At 40.5% G+C, this 26,549-nt stretch overlaps 1 protein-coding gene across 4 annotated transcripts in view; it reads right to left on the bottom strand.

Moving 5' to 3' along the window:
- Positions 1–25,731, bottom strand: part of LOC140648593 (meiosis-specific coiled-coil domain-containing protein MEIOC-like) — a 37,245-nt gene extending 11,514 nt beyond the window's left edge. The window contains exons 1-7 of one of the 4 annotated variants that reach the window (XM_072854864.1): positions 25,618–25,731; positions 15,863–15,994; positions 8,964–9,087; positions 8,554–8,720; positions 4,132–4,233; positions 3,482–3,576; positions 1,770–1,987 (exon numbers count right to left, since the gene is read on the bottom strand). In XM_072854864.1, coding sequence (XP_072710965.1) covers positions 1,770–1,987; positions 3,482–3,576; positions 4,132–4,233; positions 8,554–8,699 — 561 coding nt within the window. In that variant the 5' untranslated portion in view covers positions 8,700–8,720; positions 8,964–9,087; positions 15,863–15,994; positions 25,618–25,731. Of the gene's footprint in view, positions 1–1,769; positions 3,577–4,131; positions 4,234–8,553; positions 8,721–8,963; positions 9,088–15,862; positions 15,995–22,161; positions 22,190–25,555 lie in introns of those variants that run through there. The other 3 variants (XM_072854861.1, XM_072854862.1, XM_072854863.1) reach the window with 3 other exon arrangements.
- Between the last annotated feature and the right edge of the window lie 818 nt (positions 25,732–26,549).

Raw genomic sequence — 26,549 nt, forward strand, 5'->3', positions numbered from 1 at the left:
AAGTATTTTGATTGTAGGAATGTGAGCCATGCTATGGCAGCTGGCTTGTGGGACTGAGAACAGTTTAGACTCATAAATAAAGCTATATGCAGGTGTAGTCTGTAACTACAAAAATCAAGGACTGAGAAAGCCTGAGTAGATCTCTAGGATAAAACTGGATCACTTAGAATGGACCAGATCAAGTTCAACAATTAAATCCCTTTGATTATTAAGAACACCATATGAGGATAAACAATCCTCCTTTAATGATGAAAACACACAAAAAATATATTATGAGGTAAAAACTATGATTCAGTCTTCCCAAATGACTTAATTGACTGAAATCCTGCATGAGCAGGTTTGGAACAGCCTTCTTTGCTACAACAGAAAGCAGAAGAGTTTCTGAAAACACTGGTGTCTCAGACACACTGGAGCAAGAATCATCATTGCCCTCTCTCACTCGCAGAGAATTCCTGGTAGAAGACGGGACAGGCAGAAAGGAGTCTTGTTTAAAGGCATCAGTGAGCAAACAAGATAGGCAGTTCTATTTAGACCTCCGAAAGGCTATTAGCAAGGTCTCACAGTTGATGCTGGAAAGGAAAAGGTGCTCTCCAGAGACCCAATTTGGTCAGATACCTGTCTCTTTCTCCAATGACCAGGAGTCTTCTCCAACATGGAAGAAGTACACAGGCACTCAGTGTATAATTAGTGCCATGGATTATTGACAACCTAGTTTCCAAGAGCTGGCATGGAGTTCAGAGATTTGACTCTTCTGGGGAAAGCATCTCCTGCTCCTTTTGAGCTCACAGCTTTCATTCCCAAGTGTAATACATTTCTCAGTAGTGTGATCCCCTCCCAGACAACAATTCTTAGCAAGAGAGTCTGAGGCAGGAAAGTGACTGCAACAAGAAGAGTATACATTGAACCTTCCTTTGGGAGAAGTCACATCCACTCAAAACACTGTACATTTTCTCTACAGCCTTGTACAGGGTGATCAGGATTATTTTCTTTCTTTTCACTAAACCAAAGATTTAGTAAAACAAGAAACAAAAAGAATAAGGGAAAGACACCACTATATCACTGACAGTTAAAAAAAACAACTAACAAAAAAAAAAACCCACAAAAAAACCAAAAACACTCCACAAAAGTTTCTCTCCTTAAATGACTACGCAGGGAAAAGGAGAGCTTGGCTTTATAATACTTGAGTTAAAGATTTAGTTGAAGAGAAGGAGTACAGGACAAGAAAAGAAAAGAGATCCATCTAACCAAACTGTACAATATGAACATTTAGAGCATTACCGTGCATAAAACACCGGTACTTTAAGAACCACCTGTGACAGCGAGGACCCTGCTATATCATCATACATGGCTGGTGGCTCTAGAGTCATAACAAAGGCCTACTGAATTAATAACAACTAGCTAATGATCTTTTATTGACCATATAAATGAAAAACATCCAAGCTAACAATAATGCAGTGCTTTGGCCAGTGACATTGTTATCACATTTGTTGTAGCAAATACTGTACGTTAGAGAGAAATGTGTTAGCAGCCCTAAGGGGAAAGAACCTTAGAAACTGAAGCTCAAAATCACGTACCATTTAAAACCAGTCATGCCAAACAATACAAGCATTATATTCAAAGCAGATGTTGTAGATGGTGTTCGAGGTATTCAACAACATGACAACAGCATTCTCACCTCCTCAAAAGGAGTGACAGCCCAGAGTATCTACTCTCTATAGTTTCATGCGATCACCAGCTTTGATAGGAAGTTATTGTCAGTTGTGTTTTACCTTCTTTCTCTCTTTCTCCAAAGCTCTCCACTGCTCGTAACACTCCTCCAGTCGGATATGAAGCTCATTAGCAGGTCCACTGCGATTTCTTGGAGGTCTGTACTTGTTAAATGGTGTTGGAAAGGCAAAATACGGTGCTGCTATTTCCCCACAAAACAGATCGTTGATGAAGGGATTCAAGTGGTTGAAGTCATCGTAATGAAAAAGATCAACAAGTTCTGAGAATGGAAATGGCGACGGAGGAAAACTGAAATTATTTGCTGATGAAAACAGATGGTGATTAAATGGAGGAAAGCTGGCATTTTGCTTAAAGTCAGACATTAATGGGAAAGAAGGAAGAAAAGAAGGATTAATGAAATCTGACATGCTACCACCAGTCTGTTCACGCCTTTTTTGGAACATATTGAACTGCTGATGGTTTGGGGTTGTATACCCAAAATGAGGGATCCAATTCCTTCTGCCCCTTCTATCATCTTTATTACTATTTTCTTGGGTCTGCTTTTTTTGAAATCTGTGGTATTTTTCAGGGTCTTCATTTACAGCATTCTGCTGCGTTAACCAGTCAGATGAAAAATTCATGGGGAATTTACGGTATTGCCCCTCCTTATTAGTCAGTGAATCATGCTGTGATCGTCCAATGGGTTTCATTTGCTTCTGATTTTCTGAGATGAAATTAGAAACTCCCAAATTATTAGAAACACCGTTTGATATTTGTAACCTTCCTTCTTTCCTTGAAGGGAGGACAGGTGAGATCTGTGAGTAGTAAGAGGACTGTGTTATAGACTGATGGGTGGGAGAACCACCGGACATGGTTGAAACCCCTGAAGACGACTGCGGACTTGTTACCACTTGCTTTCCATACGTGATATCCGATGCAGCTGTCGGACTTGCAATTTTCCCATCCAGCCACGTACGTCCGTGGTACGACGAATAACTCCCATTTTGCATAACATTTTTTACAGATAAATCATATTCAGAAACTTTATGAGAGCATTCTTTAGGATTAATATGGATCTTACATTCATTATTATTAAAAGCATCCCCCAAAGTAAAGCTATGATGACCATTTTGCACATGGGTTTCCTGTGGTTTTCTGTTTGTCTCTCCAGAAAAATTATTTTCTTTAGGGGGTTGATTGAAAAAATATAGTGATGGATGAACAGATGACTGCAATTTATGAGCAGCTGTGAAGTTTTCATATCTCTTAGAAAACAACTGGTTGTCCTGGGACACTTTATCCCAAGAGTCATCAACAGGCTGATTGGAAAGATCAGGGGAATACTTAGTTTGTTCTTGAGCATCATTTTTCATAACTTTGCCTATTGCCCTTTCAGTTTTCCAATACTCTTTCTGAATGCTAATGCCTTCTTTCATTCTGTTCTGAGAAGAAAAAGTGCTAAGATTGGAACCGATTTTTTCATAGTCTCCACTTAACCTCACATGGTCGTAACTGCACAAATGCTGATTATAGTCTACATTTTGAAATGAGAACCCTTCTTGGTGAATTGTATTATTATTTTGCAAAGAGGAATTTTCAGGGTAACTGTTCTTCAGAATATTATCAGGCTGAGTGCAAGGGCCAGACGGAGAAAGCCAAGACTCTATTAAATGAAGATCTTCCAAACCTCTGTGTAACATCTGCACATCATGAGACTTTTGCAAGTGTTCCTGATAGTAGTTCTGTGTGCCCATCAGGTTTGAAAAATCCTTACTTTCAACAGAGTGCTTAGAGGAGAGCCCTGAGAATTCACCATTGTTTCCAAGATCAGGTGCCCACATAGGTGGAAACAATCTTGAAAGAGAATTCCTGTAACAAAGTTAAAAAACCTCCTGTAATGATTTAAAACATTTACTACATTAAAACAGTTCACACCTCACTATTATACCCCCCACGCACACATAGCCCCCATTACATTCTTGGCTAAACATACACAGCCTTCCTCCAAAATATAAGGGGACGGAAAAAATATTCCTGCTGCAGATGAGTAATGCTATGTGAAATCTGACTACCAATGCTGATCTCTAATGTTTTTAATATGTATATTCAGAACTGCAGAGTTTATCTGGAATTATTAAATATTTTAGATTCAGCTGTATTTGGTCAACTCCCTACTGGTTAAAGTGAGATATTTTTTTTTCCCAAATGCCGTAGGCTGATGGAAGACTAGAAAATTTGCATTTCTAACAATGTGTTGCCTTTTCTTTACTGGCAATTGCAGTAAAGAAAAACACTTCTACATTGCAAGGGGATAAGATCTTCGTTACTCAACTCTGAAATAATTCAAAATGTGTATCATATCTGTGTGACAGAAGGATGTAAAAAAATATATGCAACATATAAGAACTTTCAGAACAAACTTACCAATCTGTAACTGGTTCTGGCTTGCTTGGCTCCTCTAAAATGCTTGACACTAGTCCAAACATATCAGGGCCATTGCCAGAATAAGAAAGATTTATTGGTGCCCTGAAAAAAAAAAAAGCATAAATATTTTTCTCCTAACAAAACAGGCAAAAGGAAAAGTAAAGTATTAAACCTTTAATTTATTTTAGCAGCATCTGCTAAGTGTTCTGAATTTAATGTATTCTCAGCACCCATATATAGAAATCTCTACCTGCATTTGTGAATTCTACAGCCTAAATGAAGTAGAACAGTTTTCCTAACTTCTTGCTTCACCAGAGACTTCTGAAGCTGTTATGTGAAGAGACAGGAGCAGATTTTCCTCTCTTTTCAATCAACATAACTATTTTAAAGACATTTCTTCAAATCTTGACTGTCTCTTTTAGAGGGTAAATATGATCAATTTTCTCAAAATCTTGAGGATTCTAATTATCTGCTTCCATAATTCAAGAATTATTAATCTAAAAAAAAAATTAACTTCAGTTATACTTAAGTTGAACCACTTTTTAATCCCCTCTTAGAAAGGAGCTGGCCTATTAAATATTCCTGATAAATACCAAAGGTATTCAACCATCACTACTCTTATACAAGCCCAACTTCTATCTTTCAGTTCAAGTGCAAAATGAGATCTTTACAGAGCTGTATGTAATGACACATAACTCTTACTCAGAAGTTAATTAAAACATAACAGTGTTAAGACCTCCTTCCCTCTAACATGCATTGTTTTGCTTCAATAAATTTCACTCATCATCCTATTCTCATTCAGCTGATTCGTTTCAGTGTCCCTGAAGATCTCTCAGTCTACCCTGCTGTCAGCCTATCCAAACAACTACATTGTCTGCTAATGCTGCCACGTAACGACTCATGCCGATTTTGCAGATTAACAAAGACTGTAAAACGTGGGATAAACTATTAAGACTGTCACCTTGTTAATCTCTTGCCACAATGAAAATTAGCCACTTATGTCTTCCTAGCTTTTACGACCTCACCACATTTTGACTTCTACCTACCTCTATTATTTACTTCATGACCATTCAGTTTCCTCTGTAAGGAATCTGGTCTATGTGATTTTGTTTAGGATATATGTAAGTGCAAAGACTCTTGAAAATGTTTTATGACTGTAGGACTGTAACTGATATTTGATAACTGGACCTCTTCTGTGTCTTTGTCAGATGGCAAATTTTTTTTATTTTTTTTTTTTTTTTTTAAATGGAGGCCTATTTATTTCCAATTTCTGCAACCAACTGGAGATCACATATGAAAGCTTGCATCTATACAATGATTTTCAGCAAGGGAGAGATCAGAGTCAATTTACAATGTGGCATTGAAAAATAAAATTACTGATTACTGGCCAGTTTAGAACTGCAGACAGGGCAGCAGGAAGCTGGGTGGACGACAAAAGAAAAAAAAAATCCTAGGAAAGAACAAGCACAGGACAGCAGCGAGTCTAAAATTGCCCAAACAAACTTTACAGACTAGACGAAGCGAGATGAAATATTTAGCTGTTCCTTCTGGTACATACACCAGAAGCACTACAATGCAATTTGAGGCAGGAGAACCTCAATCCTTGACAAATTCTATTTCTTAATGCAGTCACTTGCTCAAACAAGGGACTAGAACCCCTCGCTCCTTGTGTCTCAAGCCAGTACTGTTCACTACCAGCAATCTGAAAATCTTTGGTAGTGTAATGTGTCAGGAAAGCATCTTGCATTGTAAAATCCTGATCCACCCTGAAAGGAAGATACTTCCTATGAAACACACTAACACACATGGAAAAGAAGTCAACTACGTTCTTGTCTACTGGTCTCCAAATAACGTATCTGCTATCAACAACAGGACAACCGAAGTTAAAAACAAAAATCCCAGCAATAACAGGCATTCAGCTTTCTCAAGTCCAAGGTAGGCAGCTATTATCCTTTCTGGTTTGGTACCAGAAAACACTTGCTGCAAAATCCTTCGATTCTGCAGCATCAAGGAATCAAATGTTTACCTCCCAGTGCTACAATCCAACTTACTGCCTACCAAGGCAGAGCAACATAAAAAGAATTCATGAAAAAAAAACAGCACACAGGAAAGGCAAAACCATATCAAATTGCTTGCGACTATACCAAATAGAATAGGAACATCCAGCCTGACACCGAGTTTGTGGCAGTGAGCAAGCCTGCTCCTGCAGACAGAGAAAGAACAAGAAACAGGACAGAAATACCAAGACCTACAGCTCCTTGGCAAAACTTTCACCATACTGGTAGGAGAAGGAGGGTTGCAGAACATGAAAGAGCAACAGGCAAACTGCAACAGTACCTTTGCCACATCTGTGTGCTGTTCCGGCTGTTGTGACTAACTCTAGAACTGAAGCTGGGGACATGTCCATAGCCTTTTGGGACAGAAATTAGATGGAACTATTGCCTTCCTTTGGAGAGATACTGTATTTGAGAATAGGCCTGAATTCTTTAGAGGTACCAGTGGCTTCATCCAACCTAGTGCTGAACAAGGATGGATTTTCAAATGGACATTCCTCAAGAGAAGTTTGTGGCACCAGAATACAGGGCTAACAAAAGGCCTATGTATAGGTTTGAGGCACTGGGGCTCCTAGAATTTATTGTGGAATAATTTCAATGGCCAGAAAATGGAGAATTAAAAGGACGAAAGCATGAGCAAAGTTACACTGCAAAGAAATCTCCAATGATGGATTAGTTGCTCTCACCGAGCACCTTAGAGGAACTAAAATGACACAGGTGTACCGCACCTAACACAGCTAGGCACCAAGTACCCTAAAATATAACAAGAAAAAAACCCCTTTTTTAACCTTAAGGACTAGTGTATATCTACAGTCTCAGAATGGGTGTACACATGGATTATCATTAACAAACAAGTACCATTTAGTTGTTGAATTCTCTGAATCACTTTTTTTTTTTTTAAAGCTACCTTGCAATAACCTGAAGGCTGCTTTTAAGAAGAGATTGTATATTTTAGTTAGTGGATTGCCACTCAAAGGTTAAACTTAGCACTTACAGCTAATACTAAAGCTATATGATCTTTTATTTTAAAAAATATTAAACACCTCTGTACTTTCCAGGGAAGACTAGCAAAAAAAAAAAAAGATAATGGTATTTAGCTTCTTTGCAATGCATGTATCTTCCTTAACTGTTACCTTTCAGCACCCTGTGAACCAGTGAACTACCATTTCTCCCCACCTCAAACTTCCTCTTTCTTATTAGGTAAGTGATAAAAAATGCAATGAGACTGATATTAGAGATGCTAACAGCATCACCATTGGTGTCAAAAGCTGCTGTGCCAGTCTGTACCAACCATCCCCCAAAAAAGGCAGTATTATGTTGCCAACACTTAGCATTAAGATGGAAAGAAGAGAGTGGGAAGCCTAATATGAAATCATTGTTTACGTATTTCTAAGGCTGGAATAGAAACGATACTATTTCAATTGCTGTACACAAGCTATAAAATTATTAATACGAAGGAGAGAACCAATTATTTCAGTGGCTATCTCCCCGTTTCTAGACTGTGAAATAATCATTCCCTGTTCCTCGCAATCCTCATATCATTCATGGTTTTATAGAAATCATTCCTCTGCAGAGCTGACTTATCAAAACCAAAGAGTAGTTTTATTTACTCTCCACTGACATGGAAGCTTTCAAACCCCTGTCCAGCCTCATTGCCCTTCTCTGTACCTTTAATAATTTTACTGCATTATTAAGACTGGATGATCAGAAGTGCCTCTAATAGTCAAGACTTGGGCAGAGTGGATTTCTCCAGGGAATAAAAATATTTCATGATTCAAGTAACAAAGACCCTTTGCATTCATTCAGCATCCAAAAACTGCAAAAAATTTTTTATATAAAAATCAAAATTGAGTGCATTATATCAAGGGCACAACAAAACAGTAGGCTGGCATATTTTCAAGAGTAGCTGTACATGTATTTATGCTTTCAACAGCAGAGGTACCACTTGCACTTGACCTGTGTCTAACACTCTCTTGCATTGTTCATCTTCCAGGAAATACCCTACATTACCAAGCAGGATCATTATGAGCTATGGTACTGAGGGATGGGAGGCATGGAAAGAGAGTGGTTTTTTTCCTTAAGGAGTTTTCAATTACATATGGCAGTTTCCCATTTCATTTCCTAAATGTACTATTCTTTCCAAATTTTAAGAAGTTTTTACATGTAAACACACACATCTATACACACACAGACCCCCTACCTTTTTTCATGACCTCTATAATAACTATTATACAGCAAATAAAATGTATTGAGTTTTAGTTATCCCATAAACTCTTCCTAAAAAGATCCAGAATCCCATTTATTCTGCTCCATAACAATTTCAGTGTTCCAGAACACCACCATAAGGTTATACCAAGAATGCTCATACCGTTGCTTTGTGCAGTCTTGAAAAGGAGTTTTTGAGCCAATATCCTCTCCACATGCTGACCAGTCACTATACAGACGGGAAGATTCTAGCGGAGGTGGTGTACTAGTAATTGCTCCTAATAATGGGGAAAATAATTGAGTGTCCATTTTTTGTTTCTTGCTATTTACCTATGTTGAAAAGAGAAAGAAACATTTTTAACATTAGATGTTTATGTAAATGAGCAGTAAAGGCAACAAAGCAAACCCTTCCTTTTATATCTCGAGCTAAGTAATTTTTCAGGAAAATTAAGCATAGCTATGACAAAAGGATACAGTCAAAAACTTGTTCCCTCCCCTGCCTTAGAATAGTCTAAATCTGACAAATTTATGCATCTTCTAAAAATAAATAAGTAAATAATAAAAATTACTTACTATACAATAATAGGAATTCTCTACAGATTTCACATTGTAGGTGTTTGCGTGTCAAGTTCACAAGCTCAGAATCTTCTAGCCTACATGACTGGAAATGCACATGTCACAGGCATACACATCCCTTCTGAGAAAACAAAGGGAAGAGCAATTATCCCTGCTATATCCCTGAAAACACAAAATATTCCAGCAAAGAGCCCAATGTAAGCAAGGAAGGACATTTGTAAACTTCACAGAGCAAAAGGTGCATAAGAAAAAACAATCTGTCTTTAAGTACTGGTCCAGAAAAGACTATTAGAGATAAATGACTGAATTACCATGTAAAGCATAAATAATAGGACATCTAAGTAACACGGGGAACTGTACTTTGTGAGGTATCTCAACTAGGAATTGCCACGACAGAACCTATGCTTGACAAAGGTTTAAGCAAAATATCAGAAACCTACTTTGAGTTGGAAGGGATCTCTGGAGTCGTCTAGCCTAACTCCCTGCTCAGAGCAGACCCAGTTAGATCAGGCTACTCAGAAAATTGCCCAGTTGAGTTTTGAGATCCCACCACTTCCTCTCTGGGCAAGTTTTTCTAATATCTAACTGATGTCCTGGTTTAAAAAAAAAAAAAGTATTGGAAATAGTCTGGACTATCTTCTCTATAACCTCCTAGAAGGCAGCTGCACATGCCCATGCCTGTAAGATCTTCCCTTTCTCTTCTCCAGGCTGATCAGACCCAATGCTCTCAGCCTCTCCTCAGACATCCCCTTCTCCAGCCCACGACCATTTTGGAAGCCTCTGTAGGACTCACTCCAGTACCCTTCTTGCACTGGGGAGCCCCAAACTGGACACAGTATCCAGCTGTGGCCTTACAAGGGCAGAACAGAGAGGATCATAACAGCGCTTACACCATGGGCTACGCTCTTGCCGAGACAGGCCGGCACGGGGTGGCCTTCTCTGCTGCAAGCCCACACTGCTGATTAACATCCAACTTGACCACCAGTACTCTCGATCCTTGTTGATTAACTTTTGCAGGCTTTGACTCTAGGAGTAAAACCTCAAGCTTTCTTGGAAAAAAAAAAAAAAGACAACAACAAAAAAACCAAAACAAACAACCTTTTATGATAGAGGACTGAACTAGCTGTCCTTTAATTCTACTAAGTAAAGACATCCAGTCAAGATGGAGTACTTGTGGTTCTGAAAAGAACATTTGGGAGACTCAAAAAAAAAACCAAACCACCCCAAACAAAAAAAAAAAAACACCCAACACAAAAACAAAAAACCAAAAAGCCCCCAACAACAACAAAAATATCCAACCCCCCCAAAGCCCCAGATGTATCAGTAGCTGCAAGAGGCCGTGGGATCAGATGCAGAATGGAGCTGACTGTAGCATCCAGCCCTCTGCTTTACACCTTCCTGAGGAGGCCAATAACTAACAAAATTGTCCTAAGGAGAACATTTAGCAGCATCTGTTCCCACCCAATTGTAAAAGCATTTCTTCGTGAACTGATGTTTTTATAAGCACAAAGAAAAACACCACTATGTCAGTCTAAAAGAATCTATTGAGGGGATTTCCTATTTCAAGACATATTTCATTGAAGATGCTGCCTTTCAATTTCTTTGAGTAATTCAACCCATCTTCCTGAAACAATTTCTGAATTTGTTTTGTGTTCTTGGCAAAAAAAATGGTCAGTAGGCCAACTCGAAAAATAAAGGTTTTTTTTGGGGGGTGGGGGGTTGAAAAAGGAATTGCTTCCTTACGAATACTAATATGTTTCACCTTCAGCCCCCAAAGAGCTCATTAAGTTGCCACCACACTGCCTATTAATACATGGACAGCAACGCCTGGGAGAATAGAAAGAAAGTGCAGATTAAACGATTGGAAGTTCCAATATACATAACTAAGACCATTTCTGAGGCCATGAGACAACCTGAAGGTTGTCTGACAATCCCCAGACTCACTTGGATGTGTTAGTCATAAAGGTTTTCCACACAAGCAACAGGTTAAAAAAAGGTGATGTTGTGCATGTCACTCCTCTACCAAACCCCTCCTGCTAAGCAGGTTTGCCCGTCTTTCCAAGTCTCTCATTACAGACAGAGACACAGAAGGATGCAGTGCAAGGAGGTTAACGAACAGGAATTTGTAGAACTGCTGCTGGCCGATGTCCTGTGTGTACAACCTGGCAGCAGGAAGTTCTGAACATACTGCAGAAAAAAGTGGAGTTAGCTTAATCTAAGAGCCTAACATTTAAAAGCTATGCTGAACTCTGGATACCTGGCTGCTGAGGATGGACAGCAAGACCTTTTTTTAGGAGTACGAGGATAAAATAAACTTCTGTCACATTGTTCGTTGTAAATACAGCTGGAATAGGTACAAAAAAAATCAGATTCTAATTTTTAGCCAGCTAAAAAAAAAAAAGCCCTTTCATCAGGATGATCAAACTAGCTTTGGATCAAACAAATTCCTGAAAAGGCTAAAAAACCCAACATGAAAGGAACAAATGGTGCTACAGTGATGACTGGGTCCTCATACTTAAAAACATTTAAACTGATCTACTAAACTCCCATTTTATTGCTTCTGAGATAAAAATTGCATTGTCACTCGGAACCACATTGCCAACTCTGTGAGACTGGTGCTAACTATTGGAGAAACACCTCTGAAGCCCTGAACAAGCCAATAGAAAATGGGGGGGTTCAGGGAAATTTACATTGTCTGAATACAGCCTTAAGCATTCAGTCTGTCTAGAGCCACTTTGTAAGTTTTTTATAGCTAGAGCTTTTAAAAAGTTATTTATATCTAAATAAACTAAAAGAACAAAACTTCAACATTGATCATTTCACTCTCTCATGCCCCATCCTTTTAAAAGAGAAAATACTAAGTTAATTTAATTTTTTTTCTCTTCCCTCTTTTCTCAAAAGTAGAACAGTAAAATCTTGCTTTATTACAAACCTTCGGCCAGAATTTGGTTTAGCCAAAGCTGTCACAGACTCTTCCTTCCTGGGTCTTGTCTGCAAAGGTAGTAAAGAAATATTACCCAGCCAAGCATGCTCCTACCACAAGCAGGACAGAACAACCCTTTAATGCTGTAGGGCATAGTGAATTTTTTGAATAAAAAAAAAGTTTACACTGAGAGCTTATCAGTTGCAATAAACTTGTCTTACACATCCAAACAAATCCCTGTTAAATAACAGAAATAGAGGTAGTATCACCCTGTAGAGGTTAGACATGTATCCTGTAACATTCCATACAAACACACTGTCAATATCTATGTCAGTAAATAAAAAGAGACAAGAACAGCTTCCTGGCCCAGAGACTAAATGGCATGACAGTGCTCGTGTGAAACAGGTAAACCCTTACCCTGCGGAGGAGGAGGGTGGTGGTATCCAAACTATCTGCTACAAATGACTCCTGAACCACATGCAAGTATCATTTAGGAAAGCAATAGCTGACCAAGGCCAAAATTTTAGCAACAATTTAGCAGTATCAACACACACATGCCAATGCTTGGGCCCTCATCTTATTTAGTCTACTAGGAAGCAACACACTGAGATTAATTATGCTCCTTGGCTAGAGTATAAAATATTTTTGCATAGATTAAAAATAGGATCTGTAACTAATGGATTTATCTTTTATTTTCAGAGCCATTAGTCACTGTTAACATGAGTTGTGCAGGACAATGTGACTAAAGATCAGTAGAGGAGGTACTTCATGTCCCCTAGATACAGCCTCATCACTCAGCACTTCCAAAACACTTCAGACAGTCATTCTACCTAGTTAAACAAAATTTCAAAATAACTGAGACACGCTCGTCTGTGCTTTACATATGAACTATTAACAAGTTACAGTAAAAAAAGAAAAAGGGATAAAGCAGTGTGTTGTCTCCTACAGTTTGCTTTAGTTTCAAAATTCCTCACTGAATTTCAGATGAAGAGTGATAACCTCCATAACTGGCTTTGCAAACAAAGGATTGCCTGCAGAGCACAGACGTGTTTCGCTCAGAATTCCAACCTTAAAAATCAATGAATGAAATACTGTCTCAAAAAAAAATCAAATTAAAATTCCTACAGTCTTCAGTAGGGCTTTTACTTCATTCTTTCCACCCTGCAAATCATGGGAAATCCGCTGCTTTCACTAAATTACCTCTCAAAATAACAACAAAAAACTTACAACATCTAAAACCTAGATACGTTATCTTGATAGATTTTTTCTTTCAAAGCATAACAAGACACAGCTTCTGTTCTTTTCTGTAAAATGGAAATGTGCATGTGCTAAACTCTCTCCCTGCATCCAAAACTGAACATGCTTTTTTCCAAGACATCTAACGCTTAAGTCACATCTTATCTTCAGATGCACACAGAGGACTTCACTTCTGCAAGAAGCTCATCACAACTAAGGAGTAAGCAAACTGAAGCATTTACCAAAAACATTCACTATTTCCAAAAGCATCATGCAGTTCTTTGTACTTAGAAGCTCTTCCAAAGTTTATTTTAGTTGAGGAGAAATAAATAAGCAGAACTTCATCAGTATAATGTTAACATTTCAACTATATATATATGAAATTAAATAGTATCAAAGCTATTAGGCACTGATATTGTTATGGTACCTGTGACATGAGTCCTTTGCTCCTCTACACACCAACTCATGTTTTGCTACCTTGCTCCTTTGTGCTTCTGCTTCATCCAGGCTGCTTGCTAAAGATTTGCTGTTACTACACACGCGGTTTCACTGCTCCAGCAGCAAGGGCAAAGACCTTGAGGAAGGCTGTTACTCCCTCACTCCTCTTCCTGCTATCCTCCCATTCCCCAATCACATGCCAAGCTAGCAGAGCTGCCAGGCATGTAGAGGCAGATGAAATCTATAGATCTTGATAAAGGACTTGATCATCAGTAAGTTGTACTGCGAACAGCAGATCCTGCACAGCAGAGATCTCGGAACAGCTGAGGTTGGAAGGGACCTTTGCAGTCAAGGCCCCTGCTCAGAGCAGGTTGCTCAGGACCTTGTGCAGTCAGGTCCTGAGCACGGCCAAGGATGAGCAGGACAGAAGACGCACAGAAGTGCCCGTGTGCCCCCTCACTGTACCTTCAGACACAGATACAGACAAATTTTCCACAAAGGGAGGTTTCTGCCTCATCACCCCTGGTTGAGATGGACAGCTAGGAGACAGAGATCTATGATCTTCTGAAAATCCTCTGTCTGAAGATTTAACAGCACTGTGAATACAGCAGACGACTCAAATATTTATTTCTCATTACTGAAAATGTTTTGTTTCCTCTGCTGTTCAGCTAAGTACTGGAAACAGTTCAAGACTGTAACCATCTACTCCGAGATGGTAATAGCTGCTGACAGAGCAGTGAAGGCCCCTCAAGCAGAGTGGAAGGTTTTAGGGATGTTCATAGAGACCACTACATTATGCCAACTGTATGAAACGCTTGCAGTGATGTTATGTATACCTGGGGCACCTTGCTGAACTACAGCGTTAGAGGACACAGACTAAAAAATTCAACAGGGCTTCACTCTCCTCGTTTGGAGGTGAGAACAGTCTACAACTTATATCAGACTAACAATTCTCTGAAAGGATATATTATAAGCTAAAAAAATAATGTCATCAGAGCTAAATATTTGCTTCATCATATAATTAGAAGAAATTACTTTTATTGACATATACATAAAGTCCCATCTGACAGAAACTTTTTGATTTTCCAAAAAGCATTTGAGCTAAATTAGGAAAAAGCCCTTTTACAGCCAGTTATCCTAAAACTGCAGGAAGTCACTGCTACAGAGCATGGCTCGCAGATGCTTTTTATAAACATCTATCAATGACAGTAAATGACAGCACTGCACAGTATTATTACTTCTATACTGAGTGTATTCTTCTCTGATTTCTTGGCAGGATAAATATTTCCTGTTTATTTCTTGTTTTTCTTGGCAAGATAAAGCAAACATAAGAAAAAGCATTGTTTTGGATTTTTTACTTGAGACTTCTAGTAACTCCTACCTTCCACCATCTTAAGCTATAACACACTGAAACTGGTTAACCCATTCAGAATGCACAACTATTAATTCTCTGAAACTAGTGGGTAAAAAAGAAAAAAAAAAATCAGAATTCTATAAATTGCCTTCTTGGGTTACCTGGGAAACTAACCAGCAGAAGTAAACAGGTGACAGGGATATGTAAAAAACTAAAACCAGGGAAGAAAATAGGTCAGTTATTCAGATCTCTCTTAATATCAGGGACAAAACCATAAAAATGGCAAATTACTGGAGACTTCCTTCTAAACCCCAATTTCATGTCATCGAAAAGCCTTGTTGTAGCAGCAAAGGGAAATGTTCCTTTTCAGCAGTCAAAGAATTAAGAAACTCTTTTTCTGAGAAAAAGGAATCAAGTCTGTCAGACCTCTCAGACAGTTGGGTCAAAATCATATAAAAAAAGCATCACTTAAGGTGGGGCAGGAGGGGAGAAGAAGTAGTACGTTTATGAGATGCTTGTTCAATATATGGGTTCTACAGCCCAATTACCATTAAGAACACTCATGGGCTACTGGGACATTTCTTTTGTTTGTTTTAAATGCTATCATCTAAATACATTCATTTCATACAGTCAAAGATTTTTTTTTGTCCATGGTAACTTCCAGCAGTTGTTCTTCAGAAGAGTTTGTGGTAAGTCTCACGAATGCCCTTGACAAGACGCACTCAAAGCCAGACTGACTGAGGAACAGCTGACCTCCATGAAGAGAGGATTCCTCTCCTGTACCGACACAAATAGTGAAAGCTGCTCCATGTGTAATGTAGCATTCCCTTCAGGTGTTGGGGTTTTTTTGTTATGTGGTTATTCAATGTATTTAGTTAGAAAAACCAACATATCATACAAGTATTTGTTTCTCTTTACCTAAACAAATTCACTTTTTGAACTCACCTGTGACTTGTAATAACCAGGGGTGGCACTTTGTTTGACCATGTCCTTGTGATCAGTATACAAGTTCTCTTCTCTGAAGTATGCAGCATTGCCGTGCAAGCAGAAATTTAGGTTCTTAAGGACAGACTTAGCCTATTTAAAAGCAATTAAAAAGAAAAAAAAAGAAAGAAAAAGGCAGTAATTACCAGGTCTGTCAAAGCTGTACTTATTATGCATGAAACTCATTTCTAGCTACCTCTCATTGCTCCTCCCACCATCTTTCCACATCACACCGCCCACAGCTCCTCCAGTACCACCTACGTCTTACATATTCGGAGAACAATGACAATGTTGCTTTATTGCTGTGAGATCCCACATGACAGAATAACTCAGCAGATACAAGAGCTGCTGACCACAGGTAACACGGAGTCCCGGAATGGGTAAGCCAGCTGCGCCAAGCTGCACCTAAGATCATGCAGGCAGGGGCATATTGCCTGACAAGACTCCTCTCTTCAGCTTTATCCTGTCCCACAGATAGATACATCACACAGGACCACATCCATTGCACCAGGACATAAGCTCACACCATGATCCTGCTCAACAGCACACATCTGCCACAGAACTGAACATCCATCCCCATCACATGGAAGAACAAACAATCCTCAAGTCCCTGGGACTGCATCCATTTAAGGGCTCCACTCCATCTTCAGACTCATAGTTTCTGTCAAAGGCAAGGCTGGCTCCTGCCACACGCTGCTGTCCAAAACCAGGTGTGATAAAAGCGTGTTCCCAAGAGAGCTCAAAGTATAACATGCCAATTCTGAAATCCTTTCCTACGCTCTCTGCACATCCATTTACACAGATTACAGTATAACCTCCTGTATTTCCCCTACCGAAAAGCAGATTATCAAGTTGCCACTGCCTACTGACATGCCTGCACTTTGCACACATGCCACCTCTCCAACTTCAGCCATTTGCATTACATGACACAGCAAAAGTCAGAGCAGTACACAAACGTAAGGCTTCATCTTCACTGACACAAAGCTTTAATTGGTGGAAGCAATGAATGGGAGAAGGGCTGCTTTTACAATTGAGATAAATCAAGATAAAGTGTGCAACAGTCATATTATGATAAATTCTTAAAACTTAACAAAGCACCTGCTCTTCTCCTAAAGTAATAAGATGATGTCAGACTATACCCACATCCAACTGCAGCTGACCTACTCTGACCTGCTGAATGGTAGAACTAAGGATTTACCTAATCCAACGTCCAATCCCAAGTCTGCTACAATGATTTGTTCAACCCACAGTCAAGTTCCTGCTCTTCTCTTTTCCAAAGGGCCAGCTGCAAACAGGCTAAGAGCTGGATTAATTAGTTAACTCATTCTTGATAGTCACTTTTGTCAGGTTTCCTGTAGCATTTCCATCACCATGCTGCAGAGAAACATGCTCAGACCAACAGGAAAGTCTGCAGCCAGGAATGGGTTGCAGACCACTTCAGTGAAACGTCCATGTAAATACATCGATGCTTCTGGGAAGGGCTGAGCTTGCTGCTCTTGCGCCAGCTGGTCTTCAGTGCATGCACAATACACCAGCTGTATTGCAGGGGAAGGGCTGCAGCAATACAACCCTTGACACTACAGAAAGCTCTCTGGCCCACACAGGTGGGAAGATTAGGCTCCTTGTATTTAAGCTAAGATAGTGGGCTCTGCAATGAAGTGACTCAGGTGCACACAACTGCTCCTAGGTGCTAATTTTATTACACATAGTTTCCTTTCAGAAGGGATGACTAGTAATATCTTTATACCACCCATGGCGACTTGTTCAGTCAGTGTGTGTCTAAGCTGCTAACCTTTACTGATATTTTAACTACTTGTAATTTATTAGCTGTTCTTCTGTCAAAGCAGACTTCATGATATACATTAATGATTTAGCTAATCGCTGCCTCTGTGACACAATGTACCTATTCACAACTTTAAAAGTGGGTTTCACAAAGCACTAGTTGATATCTAAAACCCCAAACACAACCCATTTACATCTCAAAATAGGAACTACTTCAAATCATGGGAAACTTTCAAAGCATAGCAGGTGCTGCATTAGGCTTCACAACCTATGTAAAAGCCCAACCAAAGTTTAAAATTTACACAGCTGCTCAAAAAAGGTAAGAGTGCTGCCTCTGTGCTCCAGCCAAGACACCCTCTTTCAGAAAAAAGGATTTTCAATGGTAACTTTCTGTGGCTGCCACTTAGCTTTTAGGGGTTGATATAAACACGTGCTTATTGCACAACTAGTAAATAATTCATTCCTAGAAAGGCCTTTGGGGATATCTTCAGGATACAAGGGTGCTACCTTAGAGCTTTAGTAGAAGTCAATGCCTTATTTAAAGAAGCACTGCCAGCTTGCATTGCGTTAAATTGACAAATAATAAAAAACCAAGGCTCTCATTGAGTAGTTTAATATCTTGTCCTGAATTTGTAAATAGTTTTAAGTTTATTTTCTTCTGACATTGTTCAAAAAGAACTCTAAGCAAAAAGACGAATGACCACAAGCACAACACCTGAAGGAAACGAGATGTTCCATCAGCAGAGAAAACCGATGACTGGCTTCCTACACCTTCGTGCCTTATCCCAAGCTCATCATAACAGCATCAGTTTCCCTACTGCATCCTCTCTCAGTCTGCCCAGTCCCTCCCTACTCATCCTAATGGCAACCAGCTAAAACCCAATGCAATGTGACTGGAGAAGCAGACCACACCGAACGCTAAAAATCATGTGGAAGCCTTTTTCCCTGTGAGGGCACTAATCTGGATCTCTCATCTGTGAAGCTGTCAACTTCCACAGCATTTACAGAAATTCATTATTGCAGATATATCCATCCACCTCTCCCGCAGGTTCAGTGAATTTCACAGATGGTTCAAAGCTTACTGGAGGAACAACAGACACCTCAACAATGTAACCATTCAATATCCCAAAAAAAGCAATCCCCCTGGTCTTTCTTAGGAGTGTAACGTCCACTCATCTTCCCATCAATGCTTTTTAAAGTTAACACTAGAAACTTTAAATGAACCTGGCAAATAATGAGCCTTCTCAGCACAAGCATAGTCACCCTACTAATTTTGGTGCTTTCTGCTCCCACGTATCCTGTCCCTTGGTGAAGACAGGGATAACGTTTTCCCCGTATACTTACATACATACATATGGACACACACCTGCATTCCACAATCTTCTTGCACTGATCAAACAGAAACAGCAGTCATAGTAAATATGAAACCTACCTTTGAATTATTCCTCACTGATTAACGGAAATTTTGCTAATCTGAATGCCTGCTTTTCAAAGTAATACAAATAGTAGTATCTTCAGGTGGATTTATATTGCATTTCTAGAGAGATGCAGTGTGCACATGTACACACACTGAAGCCATCATGGCAAAGTCACAGGTTTTGCAATTCCGCACGCTACGCTACATCTAATCCTCCAGAAAAAAAAGTTGATTTGAAACATTACCTTAATATTGTAAGGAGATCATGAGGAAAGCCTAAAAACTTCCCCCTACACTACCTGAGGGTTTACAAGTTCCAGAATCAAGTTATGTCAGAAAATTGCTGTTAAGTCTAAAGATCCACACTGCTCTGTTTAACACGCCTGTTTTGAATTTCTTTTATGTTTAGGCCTATCTGCTTTACGAAGCTACAGGGCAGAAAGTTTGTTGGGGAAGTCCAATCTGCTCCTCAGTTCCACCTTTTTGAAGCATTATCCTTGAAACAGTATGCCAGTACTTCTGTGAGGTACTTCTTCCTCAGCCAAAAACAAAACCCAAACACACAGAACATTTCTGCAACAATATTAAAACTTAGAATGTCAGTGACAAGAAATTAACCATAGTAAGCACTTGCGAAGCCATGGAATAGAGATTTATCCACCAGGAGCTGTGGCTACGTATATGCACTTTTCATAACTTCAGCCTTCCTTAAAGTTAGTAATTTCAGAAATTCAAATTTGTAAACTCTGCATTTACTGCAATTCTTGCTTTAATAATTTGAAAAAATAAGGAATAATTTGCCAGCAGGTAGCTTAGAAAAAATGCCCTCATCTGCAATTCATTTAAACTATTAAAAAAGTTACTGATACTGTTTTTAATGATAGATTTTTATAGATCTAGAAACTCTAACTGTGGTCCAAAGCCACAAGTACTTCAAACACCAGAGTCCTACTGTTTCCAAGTACTTTTGCATGCAAAAATGACTGAAGCCTCCTGCCCTTACTCTGGAGTTTCACAGGATGTTTTTTTGTTCATAAAAGCCATAAGACTCTAATCCCCAATTAAAAAAGTAAAAACACCCTTCATGAAACATTGACATGAAGTTGCCAGTTGTAAAAACAGCAAACACAACTCAGCTGCAACATGTCATTATCCAGAAGTTCAAATTTGGGACTGCTAAGGGACAGTTTTACGAAGGTGGCGAAAGACAGCTACTTTAATGCATCTATCACTAAATAGCCTACAACATTCAAAATATCTAGTCATTCAAATACTTAAATGTGTATTTGCTAACGTATTCACATTCAATGCAGGCTCCATGGAAATAAAAGGGAACTTCATGCCATCTACCTCTCTATATTCACCTTCATTCATAATTCTTACCACATGTCATGCTCCATTATCTCCTGGCAGACCAGGGAAATACAAGGGACTATTAAACAAACAGGTATGGAGTTTTTAACTGAATTTCCACTCACTTTAGAGTCAACTAATCCAAAGGTAGCTTAAGTGTAGATTATGTCCTTTCAAATACATGTTGCTGTAAAACAGGATTATTGGTATTAATACACTCACAGTAAACCTTTTTGTTTAGGAATATAAAATTTGAACTGAAGTTACAAAATATTTTTCCAGATTCATTTTGACAGATGGACTACCTAGTACCATTTAAGCTCCACTAAATCAAAATGTCTTTCCAAATATATTTTTAAACAAGCAAAAATGCTGAAATTGTCAATTACTGAATGTGTAAAACCAAATTCTTTGAAATTACAAACCAGCATACGTGCCCAAATAAATATAATTTTTTAAATCAGCTGCACAAGGATCTGTATACACTATATATAATTATATAGAGATTTGTATATTCATTTCATTAGACTACCGAGATTAGATGTAAAGCTACTTTTCCCACTTGACCTGCTCCTCACTTTGTGAAATTCAAATGCTAAGTAGATGTCTTCAAGATCGCAGACTTGAGCAAGCACCGTCACAATGTCATTTAACTGTTGCTAAAGAGAAATGAAAGGGGATCTATTACCTGCTTGAGAAGTTAGTACACCTCTCAGAGAAAGGACCAGAGCAAGTATTCTCAAGTTTCCTATCCACTTCGTAAGTCTCTCCTCTTTGTCCCTATTAGAAGGCTCTGGTGGTCAACACTAAGAGACATTTATGTTTGGAGAATTATGGTTTTGTCAGGTGCTCACAATATGTGATCACTTGAAAGGCTGGGCAATATCAGGTGAATAAATCATTACATTTACTTTAAGCTACAGCATTACAGCAACCTAAGCAAATATTACACTGCAAAAACTGCTTTGCTGGATTGTTTTCCAGCTTCCTAAAATACCAGTATTACTCCAAACACCTAGCATCTCTCCTGAACAACAAAACCCACATAAACCTCATCCCGTTGTGAGAATCAACTCCCACCGAGACAAACCTGCACAGATGTTACCACCAGCCATTCCCTGCCTGCATTCCTCCCACCGACACAGGCCACTGGGGAAGCAAAGGCAGCACAGGCACTGAAACATGCCAGTTGTACACCAGAGCACTGCAGCAGCAGCAGCAGCCGATCCCCGTGCTTTCAAGTCCGGTGGCGTAGCCCGCACAGTGCTGAACCAGCACTGCCGCCGCGCCCCTAACATCGCTGCCATGGGACACACACTACACACCTCAGTTACTATACGCACACGGAAACTGTTGCCAGGCTATGGACAGCGTCTCTCCTCCACCCCTTGAAGCTGCAGGACAAAAACAGCAAAAAGAAGCAAGCAGGTTTGGGGCTGTGGGCAAGGAAACGGCCCCTCAAGACAAACTAGCAGCACTGGCATTAAGCAATTACTCCACATAGCTATTCCTAGACAGAGGAGTCTCGAAGCTGCACCAACACTACGAGAAACAGTACAAATTGCTTGCCCTTAAATGTCACCTCATGTTTTCTTCAGACACACACCCTTTCAAATACGTCTGCAGCAACTGAAATCCTCCCCTAGTAAGCAAAGATTTCACACTGCCAAAGGCCCTGCTACAGAAGTGAAAGAAACACCAAGCTTACATTTTTGGTCTTCTTGCTTTACAACCAGTCTCAGCCATGTAATGTCTGATGTCACTGGAGTACCAGTATGTGGAAGTACTATGGGAATTGTAGTCTTTGCTCTATTGTGCAATAGCTACAAGGTACGGGATCCAGGACTGCAACCGTGAGCCTTAGAAACTGTCTCCGTCATGCAGAGGCTTACAGGGACTGCCTGAGAAATACAGCTGAACTGCTTTATTCAGCCAGGAAATGCTTCTCAGATGGGAAAGAAGAAAAGTATGTGGGAGGTTTTGAAATGCACCTTCTCCTCCTTCCCATGCAAGAAGTAATTTCTACACAATTATTCTCAGGTGATCACATACTTCCAAAACCATTTAAGTTGTAATCTGGAAGCACAACCCAGTGAGAAAATTCCAATCACTATAATATACATATAACATACAATCCATGTACAACAACATCATATTTAACAGTACCAGAGTTCTTATGACAAGTTCATCGTCCCTTGTACCTCTGGGTTTTTCGTATCTCCACAAGAAAAAATAATTCACTGGAATGAATGTTTTTTGTCAGTGGTGATGATGCACCTGCCACTTTTGTTCTATCTCCCCACTGAAAGCTATCATTTGGCTCACCCCAGCTAAGTAACTACAAAAGACTTGCACTGTGAGCAAATCAAGCCCTACACTTCCTGTAACAAGGATAAAAATTAAAGATTATTTTAGTTAAAGGCTTTCTTTCATGCTAAAGTGCTGTACCTGACTTACCTTCTCCCCACTTTCAGTCAAATCTCTCATTGACAGTTACATTTTATCACCTTTTACACATTTTTCCTTAATAAAATCATTATTTTTCCACAATTCTCTGCCTTAACTCAGACAGATTATGAGCTCTGATCCTTCCCTCACATCACCATATTTTTAAAGCTACAAAAAGAATGAAGAAATATAATTTAAGCAAATTAAGAGATCCAGAAACAATAGAACGGAGCTATTTTCTTCTTTTTGAAGAAAACAAAAAAAACCCCCCAGATATAATATAATACAGTTCTGTTGCTGGGAAGTGTAATCCATCATCAACCAAGTATTATTACAGAGTTTTGAGACTAGAAAAAAAGAAAGCAGAGTGCTAACAAGTTCCAACTAAATTTTTCCAAAATGCTCAAGATATCCTTCAGCATACACTTAGGTCAGCTGAGTTAAATCTAAAAACATATGTTGTTCACCCTGAACAATAAAACTGCCCCAAAATCCATCTTACAGAATACAAGAAAACTCCTATGACAGCTAGAAGTGTTACAGTGGAAATCAGAAAACCATTAGGTCTTAGGTTCTTCAACAACTTTATGCAGGCAGACTACAAACAAAAGATCTTAAAAGTGAGGGGAAAAAACCCAACAACTTTCTCCAAAGTTTTCTTCTGCTCCCAAGGCATTTTCACTACGTTATAATAGCAGCACCTTGTTCTGCAAAGTCCTTCCCTCACTGCTATCACTGTAGCACTTACCACAGAAAGCACTGCTAAAATAGACCACAGAGTGCCACGCAGCACATAATCATTGCCAAATATTATTTACATGTATTCCATATAGCTTTTCTGACACAGCAGTAACTAGGAAATGAGGTCACCCCTCCCTAAAAACCTCAGTCCTTCTTTACATTATTACTATTCTCCCTCTGGTTTCTCTCCACAAAGCTGTAATGGCATTCAGATGGCGACTGTCCTCCTCCAGCTTCTCCAACCGTCTGATGTAAGCACAATCTGAGAATGACAACATACATAAACATGACACAGAAGCTTTTATACCCACTTACACATTTAGGTTTCTGGAATAGCTTACTTGCACCAGCGCTGCCCATACACACTGAATTCAAGTCTTTCAAGGAAAAAAAAAAAAGATCAAAAATCTCAAGCCATGCTCTGACCAGGGATTAAAGGAAACAGAGAAAGCCCAAACATTTGCAGTGTTATGGCAGCACAGTACTAAAGCACATGTAGTAATTTTAGTGATATGAGTAGACCCCAATAACTTCAAATGAAGTCTGACAGCAGAATTTCACACTCATTTGGCCTGGGCAAGACAGAGGGAAAGAGGAAATACAGACACAAATCCACAAAAGCAGTTCAGGCATAAATTATTTCTGCTAGCTTGAGAACAGTGTGTTGCAGAAAAAACAAGACACACTTTTCTGAATGGCTCAGAATCTACGTGAAAACAAAATACCACACAGGCAAACGGTTGAGAGAACAGACTGAAATCAAAATGTAGCATATCTTGTTGCTATCATCCAGCAGAAACTGTGCTCCCAACAATATTCTTACAAAGCAGCTAGAAGTAGTAGTAGCTACATCCTCCCTCTCGAAGTAACAGGGAAAATACCCCCAGTGCACGTAAAGAGAGTGTGGCTTCAGCAGCCATGGCAGTGAACAGGGCGACAAAAGCTGCCAAATTCCCCTGGAGAAAACGAGCCTGCTGGGAAAGCAGGACCACAGCAAGCTGGGAAGAATACACTGTGTTCGTGACTCTCATCTGCACAGTATTCAGATACCTCCTGAAGATTTCAAAGGTTTCAGCAACACATTTAACAGTGGCCAAACATACTCAAAATATTAAGCTACAAATATCTGTGAGGACTCTTTAAACTTGCTAACTTCAAGTAACTCAGTGTGAAGACGCTCATACGCAACCTCACAGCATCAATCTGGCCACGGCAGTGTGACTTCATTCGAGCAATGATACATTTTCAATAGCAGGTTGCAGTGATTTTAATAACTCAGGAGAACATCTGTTTATACAGAAGACTTAAGCAGCCATTCTTCTGAATCCCTCACTGCACCAAGACAACTTTTTTGGCTTTTTACTATGACAGGAAATGTAAAAATCATAACAATCACAAATTAAACACTGCTTCCAGAAAAAAAAAAATCAGGAGAGAAAAAAAAAGGCAACAAAAAAGAAGAAACCTTCCTGTTCCTGAAACCACACATTTCAATGTATTCCCCTCCACAGCCTCAGAAAGTGACTCCTGTCTTACCCTATTGGGATTTCAGACTATAACACTTGCTTACTTCACAGCTCTCTTCTGCTCTCTCTCCGTGCTGAAACATCACTCATTTTTGGTGCGTCAACACCGCTCACGGCTCTTTAACTTCAGAGCGCGCACAAATCTCTGACAGGGTGCATATGACAGGCAAGGGGAAGAGGAAGACAGCCTTGTACTTTCGTAGTCATATCCTTTATTTACATGGTTCTGCTCTACCAGCAGTCACAAGGCTTCTCCTCTCTCCACGGGAGCCCAAGAGACCCCGCTGCACCTCCGGCGCCGCTCCTCACAGCGCAAAGGCCGGTTCCTCCCCTCACAGGAGCGAAGCGCCTCACAAACACCGCCCCCCCCCCCCCGCCACCGCTCACCCCCTCGGCTCCGGGGCCCCAGCCCCGACCCGGCCAGCGGGGCGGCAGCGCTGACGCCTCACCTCTGCCCGGGAAGCCCCGTCAGGCCGAACGGCCGGAGGCTGGGCGCTACCCGCCACCATCTTATCCTCCCTCTCGCCTCCCGCCGTGAGGGGCCGGGGCGGCGCGTGCCGACAGCACCGCCCCAACGGCCGCGCTGAGCGCGCGCCGCTTCCCGCCCGCCAACCGAGGCGGGAAGGGAGGGGAGCGAGCGCCCGGTCAACGGCCGTCGGTGGGAGAAACCACTGCGCCGGGGAAAGGGGGAGGCGGGGGGGGCTGGAAAGGGGAGGGGCGAACCATCGCGGAGCGGGGTGGGGGACCCGCTATGGCGGGGAGGGCGAGGGGGAACTGAGGCAGCGAGGGGAAACACCCAGAAAACGGGGATCGGGAAGGGGTTGGCCCCTCGGAGAGCAGAGCTCCCATTTTCCAGCTATATTTAGTCTGAGGCAAGCACCTGAGCAGGTTACCTGACAGCTGCCTTCAGCCGCCATGTTCGTCCCGTGCTGAGGAAAGCACGAAAACCTGACAGAATTGCACCATAAAAGCGTCTCGTTTCCCGCCCGGGGCGGCGGAGGGGCTGTGTGGGCCCGGTGCCGGTGTTTTATTCCTCAAGATTTCCTCCTTCCTGCAGAAATCGGTTATTAAAAGTGCTGCTGAGAACATTTCAGCCCTTTGGCTGACCTGACGAACAGGTGGGTGGTTATTTGCCCCTTTTTGGCTGCTTCTGCCATGGCTTCGGTCAGCGGTGGAGCTCCTTGTGCTGCTTCACTCAGTCCCACCTTGGCTGAGGGAGATTTGCTCTGTCATGGATCGTCAGTGAGGCAAACACCCCTGCAAAAATCAACCCTGTACCGACGCAGCCGATAGCCTGGCCTTCCAGCCCAAGCTGACCCAACTAAAGCCATTAATGATGGAGCAGGCTGTGAGGGAGAATAAAAATATAAGGATAGCGTGG

The sequence above is a fragment of the Ciconia boyciana genome, chromosome 2, assembly GCF_034638445.1.
Source record: "Ciconia boyciana chromosome 2, ASM3463844v1, whole genome shotgun sequence".
Lineage (NCBI taxonomy): Eukaryota > Metazoa > Chordata > Aves > Ciconiiformes > Ciconiidae > Ciconia > Ciconia boyciana.